The 21,696-nt window shown below is 40.3% G+C and overlaps 1 protein-coding gene across 3 annotated transcripts in view; it reads right to left on the bottom strand.

Annotated features, from left to right (window-relative positions):
- Positions 1-17,357: 17,357 nt before the first annotated feature.
- The window catches only part of pou2f2a (POU class 2 homeobox 2a), an 87,744-nt gene continuing 83,405 nt past the window's right edge, over positions 17,358-21,696 (bottom strand). For all 3 annotated transcript variants that reach the window (XM_006794445.3, XM_006794444.3, XM_035909273.2), the window contains one exon: positions 17,358-20,020. In XM_006794445.3, the coding sequence (XP_006794508.2) occupies positions 19,641-20,020 (380 nt within the window). In that variant the 3' untranslated portion in view covers positions 17,358-19,640. The remainder of the gene's footprint in view (positions 20,021-21,696) is intronic.

Genomic DNA, 21,696 nt, shown 5'->3' with positions numbered 1-21,696 from the left:
TACATGACTGACAGAAACATGTTTACTGTGTCTGAAACCTCACACTTGTTAGGTGCGTCGTGCTAGTACTGTGTTGGACCAACGTTTGCCTTCAGAACTGCCTTAATTCTCTGCAAACGAGGTTCTGGAAACATTCCTTAGAGATTTTGCTCCATATTGACACGTTAGCGTCACACAGCTGCTGCAGATTTGCTGACTGCACATTCATGCTGTGATTCTCGTCTTCCACCACATCTCAGAGGTGCTCTGTTGGATTGAGATCTGGTGACTGTGGAGGCCAGTTTGAGATGGTCTGACTTTTGTGACATGGTGGGTTATGATCGGTAGACACTGGTCATAAAGTGATAGACACGATCAGCAATAATACTCAGGTAGGCTGTGGTGTTTACAGTGTTGGGGAGTAACGGAATACATGTACCGCCGTTACGTATTTAAAATACAAAATATGAGTAACTGTATTCCGTTACAGTTACCGTTTAAAAAGGTGGTATTTAGAATACAGTTACTTTGTTGAAATAAATGGATTACACGGCGGTACTTCCCTGTTTCATATTGTGGCGGGTCAGGACTGTTTGGGTTTTGTTTGACAGCTACGTTCTGTTGTTCCAGGTGGCAGCGTTACGGTTGCCATGGTTACAGGGTGACGCTCTCTCTGCGTGTTTCCTGGGTGAGAGAGGCCTTTTTTTTGTTGTTGTGCTAAGCTAACAGGCAGAATGCTACAGGTATAGCTCTAAAGAATGTAGCATCATAGGCAGTGTAGTCCGTGCTGCAGGGAGAATGGACTGCCATACACGTTATGTGTCTGTGAGCGAGGGAGGGAGAAAAAGGAAAAGTACGAGGTGTCATCGAGCAAAAACGGGAGCTGGAAGCATGTAAATATAATAATAACAACCACTGCAGCCAAGAAGAGTGCCTGACAAGCCCAGTTGTAAGTAAGCTATTAAGACTCGACTGTACACCGTGTTCGTGTTTTCCTCCGAAACAATAAGTTCCGTTGGAGCAGCCTTTCGATGCCTCTCTCTTTCTCTCGCTAGCAAAGTTGACCCAGACAACAAAGTAAAGCTAGTTTTCGGCTACGAGCCTGGCACAGAACCCACCGTATTAGCCAGAGGTCCCTTTACTACTGTTCGGAGCCGCGGACCTTCAGTAACAGTAATAAATCACAGCAATAGTACATTCATGTAGTTGTAAACAGCATGCTAATATATTAAGTAATCCAAAGTATTCAGAATACGTTACTCTCATTGAGTAACGTAACGGAATACCTTACAGAATACATTTTGGGGCATGTATTCTGTATTCTGTAATGGAATACATTTTAAAAGTAACCTTCCCAACACTGGGTGTTTAAACAATGCTCAGTTGGTACTATGGGGACAAGTTTTGCCAAGGAAACACCGACCACACCAAAACAACACCAGCCCGACCAACGCAGGATAGATCCATGCTTTCAAATGTTGCGGCAGACATCTAGACTCATCAGAGCAGGCAACCAGTTATGCTGCCTTCTTATCAGCTTGAAACCGTCTGCCAGTTCTCCTCTGACCTCCGACATTAATAAGATATTTCTGCCCAGAGAACTGCTGCTCCAGCTCTCATTTGTTCTCCTTTTTCCGACATCATCATTTAAGAATGTTTTAGGTACCCGAAAGCGTAAAATGTTGATGATTTGTCACCTAGCGTAAAATATTACGCTTAGGGAGTGAGAACGTGTTGGCTGCTCACTGGATATTTTTTCTTTTTTGGACCATTCACGGCTAATCCTAAATGTGGTCAGCAATTTCTGAAACACTTGGACCAGCCTGCCTGGCGCCAACCACAAGCTCAGCAGATCCTCTTGACCATGTCTATATGTCTAAATGATATACTGCTAGGTGACTGGCTGATTAGACGTCTGCGCTAGCGATTAGTTGAGCAGGTGTACTCAAAGTGTCTGGTGAGTGTATGTACTATGATCCTACACTGCTTAGTGATTAAGACATTTCTTGAGAATTCTTTTTGCCTCTGGCAATGCCAATCTTTTATTTAAACACTTAGACTGAAGACTGATTTACATTAGTGCTTACCTATTTGCAGATCACTAATATACTGCACCAACATATATTTTTATGCCCAGATATCTTCTGCTTGCAAAGTATAGTTTTGCGCTGGAAACAGTGTACACTTGCTGCACAGCAGCAATCCTGCACTCTGGAAAATGAAGAGTTGGGAGAGACACAGCCATCACATCAATGCCAAAAACCCAGAGCATTGCAGGAGATTTGAACTTCTAGGCTAAAACAACCCACGAAACCATATGCAGTAACCTGACATACACCTCCCTAGAAATATATGTTACTTCAAAGCAACCCACAACAAGCACGACTGGCCTGTTCAGTCATTTCCCCCGAACTGACTGGAAGAGAAAGCACGAACTCAAAAAGAGAAACCCCACCGCCAACTAGTGTGTTGGCATGTCGCGCACTGCGCTTGGAGAGCAGCACGGGCACACACTACAGAAATATAAATCTTGGCAACGCCGTCGGCCATTTGTGTAGGCTACGTCGTAGGCTCTACATAGATTCAACACAGAAGCCTAAATTAAGCTTTGTGGCGCAGATGCCAAAGGACATCCTGTGCGTGATTTACCCACGCCAGCTGCATCGACGAAATGTCAGGATTTGACATCCTGGGAATAATTATAGACTGGAATCTACCTTGGATGGGTAATTTCAGTTCAGGGCTGCACTTTGACAGTTTTAGTTATTAGTTGTAACCAAGACAAAGTATTTGGTTGGTGGCTGATAAAATTACAAAAGTGAATAATGACTATTCAAAACTGAAAACACATTAGGGTAAAAGATTAACATCTAATTATATAATTATTATATTGTATTTGAGTGAAAATATAGTACATTCTGATTCATTAAAAGGACTAGATGTTACAATCCCTGATAATTCATTGCTTTAAAATGGAGAAAATCTTGAGGGATGGCTGTTATGAGGAAAGGCACCCCAGAAACTTCGCCGTTAGGCCTCAACTTTTGGTCTTTTACCCAAGCTAATCTGCCATTACAGTAAAGTAAATCACACATCAAACAAAAACTGAGGACTAAAAATAAGCGATTTCCCTTTTGGGTGGTTTGTGAGATTGTTGACTTAAGGCTAAACACTTGTTTGAATGGTCAGGATGTCCCCATTTCCACCGACTGTAATTCACTGTCAGCAAACTCAGTTAAATGTAAAATGTAGTTTAGCGTCGATGCTAACAGGCTCGTTGCCTCGTAGCATCTCACAGTAGCTCATTCAGGAGATTTTACTGTCTGTTGACAGGAGAGACAGAAAGGTATGTAAAAGTCAACGGCGCTAACATGGTGACAGGCCAGTGAAAATAGTAATAGGTGCTTGTATTCACTACGTTGTTGATTTAAATGTCTGTGGCTTGGATGCAAACTTCAGTCTCAGGAGTGTGTTTTTCCTCTAGTGGAGGCTTTTAACCTTTCTGTTCAGCACTACATTTATCTGCATGTCACTTTCTCCCCCTCCTTTTCCTAAACTCCTTCACTTCACCTCACCTCTCCTCCTCTCCCCTCCTGCGTTTCTGCTCCTCGTCACCCTGTCCCGTTTCCTTTTCTGCATGTATTGCGTGTTTCTGCATGCCAACAGGAAATCAAAGCTGAGAATCAGCAGCCTTCTTTGCTCTACTTTTTCCTTATCCTCCTTGTCTTTATTGTTTGAATACATTGTATACGTTTAGACTGACATGTATAGTCTGCTTTCTTGGACTATTCAGGCACGCAAAGCCCTGCTGTATGTCAACACTTGTCTGTACTTGCATGTCTCTGAAAAAAAATTACAAAGACTTACAAAGAGATTCACGCAACTTGAACACACATTGCATGTATTTGAATGAAACCCGATGCTAATCTTTTGTTTAGCTCCATCCTTTCTGGCCTACATAACTGAAAACTATGAAATAAACATGAAATATTGCATCAGTTTAAAGGTCTGGCATCTCTGTATCATTTGTTACTATGTTGGATTGATATTTGTCTCCTTCTTACGTCTTTTATACACGGATTTATTTGTGATTTATGGTTTTGGCGCTTAGCTCGGAGTGTCTAACACTGAATGGTTTGCGGTTGATTGTTTTGCTAAAACACTTTGACAGTGAGCTTGCAGACAAATCAGCTGTCAATATCATCAGGTTTTTGACCTTTCTGTAATAAGACACTCCTTTTACTCCCAGGGTGATCCTGCCACCCACAATTATTTCTTCCACTGTTTGCAGTTATAAGACGGTGCGGAGGCGAGCGTTGGCTAAATAATGTCTAGAATATAAAATATCAAATGCTGGGTTAGGACAGGGTGGAGAGTGGTGGGCTTGGCTGCACACAGTTACGCTTGGGTGGGTTTGGCTTGAGACTGAGTTTGTCTGAGTTGGGTTGAGATTGGCTGGCACCATGTTTGTGTAGGTTTGGCTGGGGCGGATGAGCGAGAAGCGGCCTATAGGCCCTGCAATATGAAAGAGTCCTGCTCTTCTTGGCTCAAGTCTAGAGCGCGATGGCAACAGACATCACACCAGGGCTGCGGTGATTAGCCATCCCGACAACACCAGCCATCCGGCCAACCGCAAGCAGCCTGCCACCTACCACACACCCCGAGCGCACAGTTTTGTTTCTATAGCTACAGGGCGACTGTCTGCATCACAGCGGTTACCAGAGGACGTTGTGTCTGGAGGCGTCTGAACCTCGGGGAGACAGTCGTATGTCAGACGCACATGTGGTGATGGGTTTTCATGCATTTACATTTTAGGCAAGCAGCCATGTGCTTTCATGCAAACACAAAGGCCAGTTCACACCATCGTCATCTGTTCTGACGAACAGGAGGGGAGACGCCCATCCGAGGGTTCAGAAGCTGATGTGTCTTTATATAAAATCAAGTCTGCTCTCAAACGGATTGGCTCAAACGTGGCTCGCGGTGGAAAACTACAAAGTCGATTTTTGCTACTTTACTGTTGCAGTCAGAAGTTTACATGCACTCATCATGGGCACGACTGTTGCGGTAATTTGGGGGGTTTTAATGATTTCTTCGAGCTGTTATTTTTCCAGGGTGGAATGATTGTACAGCATTTATCTTGAATGACTTTAAAAAGCAAGAACTGGGAGCACAAGTTTGAATTTACTGTACTTTCTATTTTGTATTTATACACACCCACTAATATTTGGTTAAATGTCACATCTCTCGGGAGCCATCAACAAGTCTGGCATAATTTTAGCTGGATATTAGGCCGCTCTTCTTGGCAGAATTAGTAGAGTTCATTAAAATCGGTTAGTTTTCTGGCATGGGCCGAGCTTTTAAACACATTTTCTATAGACGTTGGAGCTTTGGGAAACCTTTGGAAAATCTGTTAACCATTCCAAAACCAGTTTTGATCTGTGTTTGGCATCATTGGTCTGTTGGAACATCCAGTTGTGTCCAAGTTTCAGCTGTTGATTTCAGATAATGCTACCACCACCATACTTAACAGCTGGTACAGCGTTCTTAGGTTTGAAAGCCTCAACTTTACTCCTGCAAGTATAGCTCTTGTCACTGTTGCCAAATAGCCCAATCTTTGTCTCACCTGACCATACATAGTTTCTCTAGAAGGGATTTGGCTTGTCCCTGTGACAAGCTGCAAATTCCACTTGAGTTTGAAGATACTGATTTTCGAGCAGGTGGTTCTTTCTTGATGAGCAACTGCTTAGTCCATGGAAAAATAAAACTTCCTTTTCTACGGACAAGGATGCTGGTGTTCCATGGTATTCATGTCAGGCCTTGGGTTGTTCCTGAACAACCTAAAAAATTCCCTTCCATGTGAAGGTGATAGTTTGGGTATTCTTCCAGTGAGCCAAACTAGCAAAGCAACTTGTGCTCAACATCTAGTTTCTTAAACTGATGATATTTGGATCTGGAGTTGACCAGAAATGACTCCAAGAGACCTTTCCAACTAGCAAATCTTCAAGTTTCCTTTTTTGCTGATTTCTTTAGATTTTCTGATTGTTTTCAGTATCGGTCAATCCAATGAGTGCTGTCAAACAAATCCTTTTCATGCCTGCAAAGAGGAACTATAGCTGTAGTCAGTCATGATCAATAATGAGATGTTAATAGGCTTTGGCCTTGTCAGGTTAGAAGACATTGTAGAGCCTTCAGCATCACTTAGATTTAAGTGTACATTAGAGAAAATCCAAACTCATGCCCCCAAGTTTTTAAAGTCATTAAAGATCGGATGAATGCAGTGCATACATCCCATCCTGGAAAAAAAACATTGAAAGAAAGCCAAAAATCATCCATACCCATGATGAGCGTATTTAACTTATGACCAAAACTCTATAATTATTCTCCACTACAGTGTTCAAGAAAAACAGACTGTATAAAAAGATGGACAAAGCCAACATGATGCTACCCATTAATTGGTTAAGTCTGCTTTTTTGTAACCTGTAGTTGAGCATTTTAGCTGCTGTTATCTTTGTTTTGCTTAAATCAGAGATAATGAAGGAAGAGTGGTGTTTTATTCTGAAAGGCTTGACATGTGTATATCACTTTAAATGGGACTGTTCTTACAAAATAAACATCGTTATAAATCACATCAGACTTTAAACTAGAAGGTAGGACCATAACTCCACTAGGAGAGCATTTACCAAGGTCATACGTCAAGTGAGAAGTAGGTCCCTGTTCTCAAAGACTTCTATACAATCTTCTTTTTGCCATCAGAGGAGTCTCCCCCTGCTGGTCATTGGGAAGAATGCAGGTTTAAGGCACTCTCTCAGCAGCTTTTCAGGCCAATGCCACTATCAGACCTAAAGTTTTTCTATTTATCCATCTATTTTCTTTTGATTTGAGCTACCCAACTTTGGAGATATCAGTTTTAGAGATGTCTGCCTTTTTTATATAATGGAAGTAAATAGCATTTACCAGAAATTAAATAAATATGGAAAAACTCAGCAACAGTGCCCATTCCCAGAAACAGACACTGCAACTTTGGTGAAGTCAGTTTCTTTTATCAACTGTTTTCTTTAAAATTAAATGAATCAAGATTTATACACGGTGTAGATCTTGATTGATTTACTAATTTAGTGCTACTGTAAGAAAAGATCTGAATACTTCTTATATACCAACAGTGGACACCTTTAACATCAATGAGTCACCACGTGTGAAATCAGCAGTGAATTGTGATGCATTTCAACAGTCATTTCTTTATATCCTCCAGAATAACTCAGACCAGCGTCACACGTTTGTACTGGTTTTACGCTGCAGACAGTTTAACCGTGTAACCAAATTTACATGTGAAATGTAGCAGAACACACTAACAGCCACAATGGCTCTCCCATTCAAAACAATGAAAGCTCATTTACATGCAATACAGCTCAGGAACTGAGTGCGGGCAGACAGTTTGTTTACAGCAACACTCCTGCAGATTGTCTTTAACAAGTTTATAAGAGTCTTTTCTGCTGCTTGGTGTTCATCTGACTGACAAAGACCTCAAGTGTCTGCTAAAGGAAATACCTCACAGCATCCCAGCCTATTCGAAGATTTAAGAGCAAGGCTGTAAAATAAAATTTTCTTCTAAATTAATGCTGTCATCAGTTCTTTCAAGCTCATAGATTTTATGGGTTGTTGTGACATGAGATTCATAGTGACTTTTTAAACAGCTCTGCTTCAGGTTATGTTTTAATGAAAAGTTTTTTTTTTTTTGTTTTTTTTTTGTTTTATGCGCTGTGAATTTTTGCAGTTTCATGGAATTTTGCTGCTAAATGCTCTTGAATTGTCTCATTGTGGCAGTTAAAGTTTCACTTATTTCTCAATTATTTGTTTTAAATCGTAAATAGTGCCTCAGTGTTGGTAATCCAAGGATGAAACAGGAATAGACTCTTTAAACATCAGGAGGAAAAAATTATAAACTCTGCATGGTCAAAGTGATAACGTGAAATTATAACGATGAGCATTACGAACAACAAAAGAGTCCCCCAAGAGCTAAAGTAGTGCTGGGTGTCCATGTCTTCATGCCTTTCAGTCGTCGTGAGCTTTTTGTAATGAGGGGGCGCCACCTAGTGGGGTTTGCACTAAACTTGCCCGTGCTGATTCTTTAAGAGTCTGAAGAAAGGGATTTATACTGAGAATAATTCAAGAGGGCCTCTTTTTAAGGTGTTTTCTTGTTGTTGCTGTATTTAATAAACGTAGTGTAATATGACTCTCAGCAAAGAGAAATAAATCAGTCTTTTTTCTTACTTTTCATCTATATTTTTGAAGATATAAATTATATAAATATATATTTTAGTTTCCAGCTGTGCAGCTGCTGTGATGAGGAAACAGACCGACTTATGATCCAGTTCTTTGACACCTTCTCTGCTGGTCATCATGTGGCTCTGAGACCCCCTGACCGACGCTAAGCATCACCTCTGCGGTCAGACCGGAGCTGCCAATTTCAAGGTTGCTTCACACCTGGTATTTCATTTGACTTTCCAAACATTTGGCAGTTTCACATCTGGCATGCAGAGTGTGTAAAGGTGCAAACACAGGGATTCATTCATGGTTTACAGAGCATGGGAGTGTGGGAGAAAGAGACAGAGTTAGTTTCTTCTGTGCAGTGTAGCAAGCAAAGCTGCTCCTGAGGGACTCATGTGGGTTACAACATGTTAGTTCCCAGAAGAGAGACTGGGGCTGACTGGAAATGCACACACACACACATATGCACGCACGCACATACACACACAAACTAGGCCACCCAGATCTGAACCACCCAGGACCAATAGCAACATCATTATTTCATGTCATCGATTCATAGGGGAACAAAACTACTGCATCAGTTTCACACAGAAGTTCATATCTGCCTTTCTGCCGTTTCATTTCACCACAGCTGGCAGCCGGTGGCAGAAAATGTTTCACAAGACTGGGAGAAAGACAAACTAAATATTCCAAAGAGGGAGCAAATGAAAACCCAGACCTTAAATTGTGTTTTTAAAAAGCAAAATGACAGAGTTGAATGTCGATTTGACCAGATAATAAGTTGGTACTGGACAGAGAACCAAGGAGACCGAGTTCAAAATTTTCCCCAGAAGCTATTTGTATGTGGAGTTGGATGCACTTGTATGATTTACTGTAGATGGGAGGAGTGCGGATTATGGTTTGGCTGATCTGTTAAATTAGAAACCCTCACACAACCCTGAGTCGCGCTCATAAAAAACAGATGAGGAGAAGCACGTAGGAACTGGCTGAGAAGCTGTAATTTTTAGAAATGAAAACCGGTTCGATACTTGTTCCCTAAACAACAACAGCAGCAGCAGCAGCACTCTTTTAATCTCCTGAAGTTGCAGTTGCTAAGCCCTCTGTTAGTGCTAGGCAGCAACAAGGGGCGAATGTGTGCAGGGGCGCTGCTAGAAATCTTGGCAACAAGAGCACCTGCACATTAAATTTCAATAATCCATGGCAGGCTGCAGGGCTCCTGTCCTATCCTGCTCCCTGATGTCGCCCCTGAACATGTGTAGCAGCAAGAATTCGAAGGGAGGTTCAGAAGGGTAAAAATTCTCGCTATGTCAGCAACTCTCGAGGAACCAAAACTGGGAGAGAGAGATAGGAAAGTGCAAGATAGGCAACATTTTTAAAAAAAAGGGGATTAAGAGATAGGTAGACTGTCAGCAGAAAGATGCTGCCACAATGCCTGATTGTAACTGTTCTGGCTGAACATGTGAAGTTGTTATCATCCCTGGGATTTGTTCTGGTTTTAAGATCTGGACTAATAATAAAATTGAGTGTCTGGATCTTACCTGTCATCGCCATGATTAGTCTGAGTTTCTGAGTAGGTAACGTCTTGGTTGTCACTTTGATAGTGTCTTGTTTTGGGTTTTTCTGTCTGTCTGATTATCCTGATTACTCTCACTTGTGTTGTTTCCAATCCCCGGCAGCACCACTCTTAAGAAGCAGAAAGCGTGTGGGATGATAGTGCAAACACTAATCACACACTTTATTAAGTACACCTGGTCAACCGCTCGCTCAGCCAACCACCTGGAAGCATCTCAGTGCATTTAGACTTGTAGACATGGTCAAGATGACCTGCTGAATTTTACATCGAGCATCAGAATGGAGAAGAAATTGGGACTTGAGTAACTCTGAATGTGTTTTGTACCAGGCGGTCTGCTCTGAGTCTTTTAGAAACGGATGACGTTCAAAATAGAGAAAATATCCAGTGGCAGTTCTCTGGATAAAAATACCTTGTTGATTTTGGAGGTGAAAGAAGAATTTGCAGACTGCTTCGAGCTGAAAAGAAGGCAACACTAACTCAGAATCGACCAAGACATGCAGAAGAGCATCTCTGAATCCACACCATGTTGATCCTTAAAGCAGATGAGCAGCAGAGGACCACACTGGGTCCCACTTTAATATCCAAACAATTGTTATTTATGGACACATTTTTATATATTTTGAACTTAATTTTTAATTTTATCTCTTTCTTTTTGTAGATAACGGCAGCTCAGCTTCATACAGTTTCATTGCTATAATAAAGATTCTGATTCTGTCAGCTAAGAACAGAAGACTGAGGCTTCAGGTCACACAGCCTCAGTAAAGATGAGCAGAAGGCTGGAACAATATTGCCTGCTCTCATAACTTCATTTTTGCTGCTACTTTTGAATGGTAGAGTTAGAATTTGGTGTAAACAACTTAAAAGCATGGCTCCATCCTGGCCTGTGGGGGGGATATGTGGGCACCATTTGGTCCCCTTAGTTACAACTGAACATTGTTTATTTGTCGCAGCCTACCTGAGTATTGTTGGGGACTATGACAATCCGTTTATGACCACAGTGTCCCCATCTTTCAGTTATTCCGTGTTTAAGCTTCTGGTCTTCACCTCATCTTCAGACCTTTTTGGAAGTTCTGTTTTGTCCCTTTAAGCATCTTGGAACTTGGTGAAAAGAAGGTGGTCTAACATTTAACTAGGTTTGTAAAATAACTGGATTCGGGGTGCTGTAGCTCAGGAGGTAGAGCAGGTCACCTACTGATCGGAAGGTCGGTGGTTCGATCCCTGGCTCCTCCAGTCTGCATGTCAAGTATCCTTGGGCAAGATACTAACCCCAACTTGCTCTCCGATGCATCCATCGGATGTATGAAGTGTATGAATGTCATTAGAAAGCACTAAGTATAGATAAAGTGCTTGTGAGAATGGGTGTGATTGGGTGAATGAGGCATGTTGTATAGAGTGCTTTGAGTACTCCGGGAGAGTAGAAAAGCGCTATATAAGAATCAGTCCATTTACCATTCAAGTTCACAAAACACAATAATGTGTGGACAGAAAAAAGTGACCAGGCTCTTAAGGAGATGAAGTATAAACATTTATTTAGTCAGGAATACAAATGGTTTAAAAGCAGATTTTCAGCTCATAGTGTCTTTATCAGGGTCAGTATTTTATACCATGAAGATGGCAGACTAAATAAAGGACTCGCATATCTTTTCTCTGTGCTCGACATTAAAGTGAAGAATGTTATTTTTCCTCTGACTGTTTTTTTTTAATCCTCAAGAGCACTGTAAAGATTCCTCAGATATGTTGATTGTGAAAGTATGTGGCCTCTGAATGCCTTTTATGTTCGCAGAATGCAACATTTTTCACTTAAGTTGTACAGTTTAAATAACTCAGACTGTGGTGGGGAGCCACTGCCAGTGAAGTCCAGACAACCAGGTGAAAAATATGACGTCAAGCTAAACTGAGGAAACATTTTATTTATTTATTTTATTGTATTTTATTTATTTATTTATTTATTTATTTTGGGGGGGAGGGGATGTTGTTGATAGTCATTAAAGTTTCATTAAAGTCGGATCCTCTTTATTTTTTAATGGTTCATTTCTTTTTAGATTTTGAGGCAGGGAACACCAGTAAAAAACATTAAAAGACAAATTCAGTGAACTCAGATTTATTAGAGTGTAATATGTTTATTAACACTGAAAGAAGAAGCGCTCAGAGTGCTCAGAACCTCCAGCAAGGCAGCTCCCTGTCTGGGCTTTTAAGAGAATAATATTGTATTATTTTAATATTAATTTAAAAATTACTTTAAGAAGTTCATAACGCAGTAAAACGTGCAGATTTGCTCTGTCGAACCTCATTTGAATATACTAATAGACTTAATTTTGACTATAATTATTTTTTATTTACAGTATGTGACTATAGCACATGCACAGCATCCACTTCATTGTTTAGTACAAGTTTTTTCAAATGTTTAGTAATAAATATAAAGTGGAAAAAGTTTTTGATCACAGGTTTATCTAGTTTTCCTCAAAAAATAACACCTATTCAGGGACATTGTAGATGTAGAAATCTTTTTATGCACTTAAAAGCTTATAACCCATTACTGTAACGTACATAAAAAAGTCACAATGATATTAACTATACTCAAAAGTATCCTATGCTAACATGTTCTTGTCAGTCTGAAAACCTAATGACATTTCAAACAGCTCTATATTGCATTATTATCACTTTGACCTTCAGATCAATCCATTGACCTTGAAGGAGAGGTCAAAGGTTAAATGAGACATGATATTTTTAATCTTTTATGTTGACAATACAAACCACAATTTGGCTTTTTGCCAGATTTGTCAACCAATGAATCACTAATTTGGTCTTGAAGCCACATTTTAACGGATCGCTAACATGACTCCGCTCTACAAAGTTTTATTTGAATTCATTCAAAAGTTTTTGAGCAATTATATTTACAGACAGCATGACCAACAAAAACATAACCCCCTCGGTGGAGGTGATATTTAATTAACAGATTAACTGACTGTTTTATTTTATTTTCATTATGCTAAAACTGCAAATGTGTTAGCAAATAGTCGGCCATGAACAACCACTGGACGCTGATGACTGTGGAGGCCTTTTGAGTACAGTGAACTCCTCATTATGTTCACACAACCCTATGCAGTGGGTGCCCAATGGCTGCCCACTGCTTCACTGAGTGAATGGGTTAAATGCAGAGAGGAATTTCCCCACGGGGATCAATAAAGTACACTTTCTTTCTTTCTAATTGGCCAAGTGGCCACTAGAGGAACTGCATCCATTTAGGTTTTGGCCTATTCAGCCGCTGAGCGCTGACATTATAGAAACAAAATAACAACAAAGACACGGGAGATGACTTTGGTCTAAATTCGCACTTTATTTCTAACACTTACAGGTTTGTTTTGTCCCCGTTTCCCTGGCCCCCAAAACAACAGGCACACAGATAGCGATGAGTTAAGGGACAGTAGAGAACAGTTTCAAACCCAAACGTTTCCAACAGAATCGGGTTATAGAATCAACTCAGACAGAGAGAGCCTCGAGGTCAAAAAACAGCATATCGTAAGCATACTTCAAAACAGGAAAAAAAGAGAACCCCAAAAAACAGATGCTTGTTTTCGTCTTTTATGTTCACCACCACCACTACCATCATCATCATCATCATCATCAGGCTATATTAAAGAACACTTTTGGAGTTTACATCATAAAATCGAGGGAGTTGCACAATGCGGAGAAACAGAAAATGTGAAAAGATACAGTGGAGCTCTTTGGTTTTCACTATTGAGGTCTTTTCTTTAGCAGTAAAATCTATCTTTGCTGTCCTCTTAACCTTTGGATTTAAGCTGCATTGTAGAAAAAATAGAAAGGAAAATGTTTCTTTTAAAACTTCTCCTTAATAAATCAACAATAACAAGGGGCAAACAATACTGACTGAAGTACTACTCTCATTTACTTTTACTCTGTCTGGTAGCAGGTATTCACATTTGTGTTCTCAAGGCCAAAAGAAAAAACAAAGAGAGAAAAAAAGTCGTCGATTTCACGGTGACTTGAGCAGAGTAGTAAAATTAACATTCACAGCCACATAAAGAACTACAGTAGAAAACTGCCAAGGCCTGAAATGCTCTTATTATCTGACAGTGTTCTTATATTAACATCAGGCGCTGGATATCCTTTATTTTATCAGTTACAGTCCCTAATGAGAATCCTGAATGCTTATATACACGTGGGATGACTGTGAGCGCGTGTGTTGTGTTTGTCGTGCAGGGTCTCGCTGTGGTCGTTTTAACTTTGGTATCATTCTCTGTCCACCACAGCCGAGTCCGACTGCACAGGCACACATACAGACAGAGCTGCACTGCTGTTGGAGTTAAAAAAAACATAACACGTAACACAAATGTTAAAAATATAAAGATCTGTTAAGTCGGAAATCCACACAGTTTTTAAGATCCACAGTGGACTTTAAAGACCCCAAGAGATGAGCGTCGTGCTAAAAACAGAAATTCACTTTTTTATTTCGAGTAAAAAAAAAAAAAAAGAAGATAAAAGAAGTTCGGATTTTTTTTTTTCCGACAGCAGTGATAAATAGACACACACCCCCCTCCCCTCGCTACAAAACACGCCACGTCTTCACCCAGCGTGGCCGTGCGTTCTGTAGGTTAAAGCCATAAGAACAACTGGTTCGTGAAAATCTTTGTTTTTCCTCCGTCAAACTAACTTGCTAGGGCCGCTTTCACACCCCTCACTCCTGAGTTCAGACAAGACACGTCTTTTTTTTTTTTAGGTTTATGTTTCGTCATTAAAGCTTGAATGTCTATTTGGTTTCTTTTATCTGAGTATCAGAGGTATGAGTTAAAGCCCTCGTCCTGACGCCGGATGGAGGGAATCGGAAAGATTGTTAGAGAGCAGAGGAGGAGGAGGGAATTCACTCGTTGGGACAGAAACGTTGGATTTTACACCACAAAGTCGAGCAATGTTTCAAACACTGACGTGTTTGGAGTGTGTGAAGCTGAGCTGGATTTAAAATCTAAAAGTTTACTTTAAGTTTTCTGGAAAAGAGGCTTTCCAGCTTGACCTATAAGCACCTCCCTAAAGGTTTTAGGGGGTTAGTCAATCAAAAGTTTTTAAAATTTGGTCTTAGTAGGTTTCAAAATTGAGGTTTATCCAGGGCTTATTCATTGGCTATGGACTTGTGATTGATAAGACCTTAGCCACTAAACAAAGCAGTTTTAAAGTTAGACCCGCCCCTTTAATGGGGCTTCAAAACACAACTTCAGAACCAGCAGATGATGTCACGGTTATCATTGTCTTATGTGCCATCACGGTGTCTCCCATCTTTTTAACACAGTCTATGTTAGTAATGTATTTAATAACATGATGATAAAAACAATGCTGCTGGAGGAAAGTAAACCAAACGCAGTGACACACACTCCAATGCCTGTCTGATGGCTGGAACAGGAAACCACTGTTTCCCCACCAAGCTAGCCATAAATGTTCCTCCCTCTGTTCCCTACTTTCTCTCCTTCTCAGGTTGCAACAGTCTTAGGTTTGGTTTTGCTTTGAAACATTCGTTCCTCCTTGTTTTGATCTCAAGAACATCCCTCTCTGCAGATACAACCCCTGAAAAGCTGTTACAAAGATCCCCGAAAGACTTAAATAGAATTCAATAAATACATAAATAATCAATAAATAAACAAGATGAGAGACAAAGAAGTTCATCAAATACAAACAGACTATTTTCCCCATCCCCGAAAAATCACACACCTCCCTCATACAATAAATACAAATATTTTTTTTTTCCAACAAGGAGCCCGTGAGAGATAAAAGAGTTTTAAAGCTTTTGGTTCTTAAATCATGTCGTCGTCTTCGGTCGTCAATGGATAATAGTCCCAGCCTTTTAATACATGAGCAACAAATAAGAGCAGGTGAACATATATTATTTCCTTCTACAAAACCTATAAGAACTAATGGATACATTCCCTCTAAAAGTGGATGTTAACAGCCTTTACCACCTGTACCCCGTGCCCCTCCCCATATCGTCTTCATCACTGGTTGCCTTCAGTATCTGTGTCACATCAAAGTTCATCCCTGGCTTCAACCTGGTACTTGTTTTCTTTAGTTCTCCAATCACAGCCATCAATCCTCACCAAAATAAGAGTGGGGTGGAGCCAAGGTGTGACTACCATCTTTTGAATACAGTCTGTGTAAGTCTGGCCACCCCACGCAACAATTTAAAGTGTCATTTTCTTCCAAGTTTTATCAGTAATTAAAAAGAATAAATTTAGCATTTGTTGCAGATTTATTGCAGTCTTAGATTTTAATTCAAAATGACAGTCAGTTAAATAAATAATCAAATTAAAGACAGCAGCACTAACAGTCATAGCCTGGCAATCACTCTGCCACTGCTGTCTTTATCACAGACTTGAGACCTTTAAGCACAACTGTGTTTTATTTATGGTACTGCTTAGGTGGTCAGTGGTTTGAATTTGGTTTTAAACATACGGTATTATGATAAAATTAACAACTGGACTTGGAAAAAACGCTCAAACTAAGTAAAATAATATTGTGCACTTAAAAATTGAACAAAAATAAAAGTAGAAATTAATGTATTGAGTTCTAATCTTAATGAATTTGGTTTAAAAAAAATCAGTTTTTGTGCAGACGTGGCTATAAATCAAACGTTTGTGTTCTAATATCTTTTGTGAACTTTCTAAATGTAATATAACACACATTATAATGACATAAAACCCTGAAACTAAACATTTTAAAAGAAAACTTTGAAATGTGCGCACTCATTTTTTCACTTATGCAAAACAATCAGACTTGTGAACTGTTGTTTTTTTGTTTACTGTGGTGCCGTCAAGACCTTTAAAACTGAATTTACATCCTGTAAGTACTGAAATAAGAGGTTATATATAAGCATTCCTGCCTTTTTCAACATGTGTGAGAAACTGTGGGAACTGTGATTTATTTGATCATAATTGAACCCAAAAATGCTAAATTTGTGCATTCCTTTATGGAGGGGATGAACGGGCAAAGTTTTTATGAGATGTGATCTAAATCTTTTGCAGGAAGTCGACGAATGTGATTGGAAAACTGCAGAAACAGGTCCAGGTTCAAACTGACCGGAGCTTTGCTCTTCACTGACTGATATTATTTTGTCCATCATGTGTTTTTGTGTGTTTTATGGTTTGGTTTGTATGTAAGAGAATCATCTTTACCTACACATGCTTACACACACACACAGACACTCTCACACACACTTCAGCTAATCCAATCATACGACTTGTGCATTGGTTTGGTTGTTCTATTTGGTATGGTTGTATTTCTAAAAAGTTTTGCTTTTGGTTTTTCAGTTTTGGCTTTTTCACAACATTCTGAATCAACTTCAAAAGAAAAAAGAAAGAAAGAAAATCCCGGAAGCTACATTTTCACAGTTATCTCCAAACGTCAAAGAAAAACCCGGACCACAACCGAAGAGACAAGAAGACATGAAAACAGGCAACGCGTTGCCAAACCAACCTGTCACCCCCGCCCACCCAGCCCCTCCCTCACACCCAGCCCCTCCCTCCCTCCTTACCCACCGCATAATAAGAAGAAAGCAATGAGACGAATCCATACATCGGTAACAGACACACTATGGAAAGCAGAAACAAAAATATATATATTCTCAAAGTCAGTTTGTTGAGGTTAATCCATATTTTATCCATCCAGGAAAAAGAAAGTGAGAACAAAGCCGAGGTGGCCGGCAGAGGGAGGCAGGGAACGATTTCTGTCTGATATACAAGAACGGCAATCACAGTTAAAGACGAACAGACAGACAGGGCCTTACTCACCCCTTCTCTCCCCCGTCCTCCCCCTCTTTGTTTGTATTTGGTTTCGTTACGCTTCAGTCACTCACACATAACTAGTAGCAGTAGTAGCAGTAGCTTTTGGTTTCGGGTTACTTTTTGGTTTTTTGGTCCGCTGCTTCAAGCGCATCTCCTCCTGCTCCTCTTCCTCCTACTTCTCCATCTCCTCCTCTTCTTCTTCTCCTCCTCACTTTCCCCCTGCAGCTCTTCATACCTTTGGCTCCTCCGCTTCTCCTCTTTCTCTTCTCCTCCTTGTTTCTTTTGGCCCTTTGATCTGATCTTTGGAGACAAAGGAGAGGGGCGGATGGGAGGGAGGGTTGGAGGGCAGGGGTTTGGGGGCAGTAAGGGGAATGCCGGTGCTTCACCTCTTTCTTTTGTTCTTTTTTTTTTTTTTGGTTTGGTCTTTCTTATGCTTGTAGTGTACTGTAATATGTGTGTTTGTGTATATGTGTGTGTGTGTTTTCCCTTTGACACTGCTGAGGTTTTGTCTGGACACTCGTCTCCCGGGCGAATCCAGAGACAACGCTGCCAGAGGCGATGCTTTGGTATCCAAGAGTGAGTGACTGGTGGTAGATGAGCAGTCTGAAAGGTGACGTGATGATGATGATGAGGGTGAGCGTGTATAAAGGGTAACATTAAATTAAAGACAGCAAATAATAAATAATATAAAAATAAATAAACCACACATCTGCCCTGTGTATATCCACTCCGCAGGCAGCATGAATCCTATTCAGGGTATACTTTGGTTTGAACAAAAATTAAAGATAATAATGACGATGATGATAATGATGATGATAGTAACCCATTAAAATCTGTCTCTGAGGGTAATCTGAGATACAAATAATCCCCCAAATCAACTGTGGATCTAACAAATTGACATTTAACAGCTAAATAACCCTTAAAATTTTGACCAGTATTTTCCTTTAACTTCAGTGGAGTTTCCAACTTTTGCCAGAAGGGTGGCTTTTGCTACGAAGAAGGCTTTAATGAATACCAGAAAGTTATTTTCGTACTACAGCGAATACAGATTGGCTTCTTACTGGAAACTAAAGTAATTATTATCGTAATAAACCCCACCCATCTGCCGCTCCGGGCTCATTGAAACAGTCTGTTAAAATGTAAGGTAGGTTGACCGCTGTAAAGCTGTAAAGAGAGAGGTAGGTAGACATCCTGCATGTGGGTTCAACTGTAAAGTGTGAAACTGTTTGAGTTAGATAAAAAAGAGCGATGAATACAAAATAATAGAAAAATAGATGTTTTGTAAATCTTCAGCTGAAGATGGAAAACAAAAAGGGGAAAACAGAAATCCTGAGTGAAATGGGAAATGTTTGGCATGACGTAGAATGAAGTAGTAAACTGATCCAGGACAGATCAGAAAGTCTTTTTGAACTAAAGCTTTTCGCTCCGTTTGTTGTTGTTTTTTTGTCTCTTTTTGGTTTTCAGTTTTTGGTATTCAGAGATTTTGGTTACATCTTTGTGTGTTTCTCTTCTAGCATATTTCCTTTCTTGCTTTTTTGTTTTTTTTTAAATTTGGTTGCAACCACACGACCTTCCAGGCTTGTTAAACAAGTCTTTTCTTTGCCTCCCATTTTTTTTTCCCACACACAGTTTCAGTTTTCATCCCTGCCCTCACTGAGTTTTTTTTCTCCAGCTGTTAAAAAGCGTGGTGTTCACTTCTCGATGCCAAGCAAAAACACACCGCAGTGCCACCTCTCCAGCTGTAGATCAATATTTGGTTTCGAATTCCCCTCCTTCGTTCTGCAGTTCTCTCTATCCTTTCCATCCTACCTCTCTCTTCGCTTCCTCCCTGCATCCATCTGTGTATATTTTTGGCTTCAAAAGACGTCAGCAGGGAGATACGAAAAGAGAGAGACAGACAAAACCAGAGATGGATTGGACAGAGAGATGGCTTTGGTTCAAAGGCGAGGTTGTAAATTTAGATTTTTAAAGCTCCTTTAATCGTCCTCCTTCTCCTCCTCGTCCTCCTCTAATAGGATACTTTGGCTGTCAGTCGGGGATCAGTCGGCCATGGTCCCTCCCAGTGGTGGCGGCGAGGCTTCGCTGAATGAACAGAAAGAGGCGGGACTTGAACAAGGAGACGCAGACTCTTCTGGGCACGAAGTTGGGCTCATGAGGTTGCTGGTGCCAGCGGAAGGAGACTGGGAAAAGGAGGGCCTTGGGCCGCACACGCCACCGCTGCTGCTGACCAGTCCCATGACGGTTGTGGATGTTGTTGCCATAGAGCCGGTCACCATGGGGAGGAGAGTGGGTCGGTTGAGGAAGAGAGAAGAGCGGAGGGAAGAGGGGACAGAGGCACCCCCAGGTCCACCGAGAAGCATGTGACCTGCTCCACCTTCAAGGCTGGAAATGGGTAGCTGCCCACCGCTGGCTGCCAGAGCTGCAAAGCATGGAAGAGGGGAAGGAGAAGGTGGATAGAGGAGAAAGGAGGACAGGAAGATGAAGAAAAAGACAGGAGATGAAAAAGAGACAGGATTAGGCTCAAGAAATGAGGGTGAGGGGAAGATTAAAAAATGTTGCAAAAAAAAAGTGAATGAAAAAGTCAAAATTGACAGAAAAGGAAAACAAAGGTGTTCAGAACAAAGTTGCAAAGCGATCAGAGGATCAAAAGAAGAAGAGCATAGAGGACAGGGGAATAAATGCAGATGTGATGGCAGTGAAGAGGATGTAGATGTCAGGAAAAGGAAGAAGGGCGAGGAGAGGAAAAAAGAGAGACAGAGAAGGACAGGAACGGGGAAATTTCCAGGGTGAAATAATGATGGAGAATGGAAATAAACAAAGAGAGAATTAAAAAGAAGTCAGCGGACAGATCAGAGACATTAGTTACAGACAAACATTTAAAAACAGGTTGCTGAAAGTGAAGATGATTAAAGAAAGCCTGAATAAATGTGAAAGATTTTCCCACTTAAATCATAACGACAGATAAAAAATATAAAGCTAAAGCAGGTGTGTCAAACATATGGCCCACGGGTCAGAAACAACCCACCAACTGAGCCCAGTGTGGCCCAATGGACTGGTTCCACAAGCATGAAAAGATGGCTCACTGTATTTTGTGTGAATCACTGCAAGTTTTACAGCCCTCCTGCTAACAAAGAAACTACTCACACAACATCACACCAAAGCACTGCAAGTTGGGCATACTTAGTTGCTCTAAGTTCATCTGAAGGACACATGGGTAGATTTGTGGTTTAGTGCCTCAGAGAAGAGTCCATATGGTCCCAAAGAATTAGCAGATGCACATTTATCCGTTGATGATGACATTTAGATTACTCAGACTGAAGTGGACCTTTGTATACCCACTAATGTGGAAAGTATAAAATCCACATAAGATTAAATAAGGTTAAATCATTTAGTCTTTAGTGAGGAAACGTGGAGAGAATAGTGCTTCAAAACATCGGAGGTTGTTTGTAAATCATCAGTGATTGCTCAGAACGTGTTTGACACCCCTGCGCTAAAGCCAAGACTCTTCATGATGACACTCAACCTTAAAATGCACAGAGACAATGATCGACAGCAAAGGATGAAATCTGATTGTGATGTTCACACACAGTGGGTGTGAGAATGAACCTTTTCTGTCTCACCCTGTCAAACCCAGTGTTGGTCAAGTTACTTGAAAAAAGTAATCAGTAACTAATTACTGATTACCTCCCCAAAAAAGTAATCCAGTTACTTTACCGATTACTTATTTTCAAAAGTAATTAATTACTTAGTTACTTAGTTACTTTTTAAAAACACGATTTACAACCTGAATAGGTGATAAAGCGATAGATCTTTCAGCCCAATTCTACTTTTTCTGCATAATCCATCATACAAAATGTAATTAAATGGAAAAGTCTCTTTTTAAAACTTGTTTTATCAGTTTTAATCTTTTAACTTTATGCATCAAGTAAAAATTTAATTATATGCAACATTCTCTGACTTGAAGTAATTAGTTTAATATTTAAACCTATTTTCTGCACATTCCAGCACATAAAATAATTATTTTTGTGTGTTTACACTCAGTCTTTCAAATAGATGCAAGTAAAACACAGCAGAAAATAAATAAAGTCAAAGACT

This window comes from Neolamprologus brichardi, chromosome 22 (assembly GCF_056152115.1).
Source record: "Neolamprologus brichardi isolate AB-2024 chromosome 22, ASM5615211v1, whole genome shotgun sequence".
Lineage (NCBI taxonomy): Eukaryota > Metazoa > Chordata > Actinopteri > Cichliformes > Cichlidae > Neolamprologus > Neolamprologus brichardi.
Note: the sequence above shows the minus strand (reverse complement) of the source record. Positions and strands in the feature narration are given on the sequence as shown.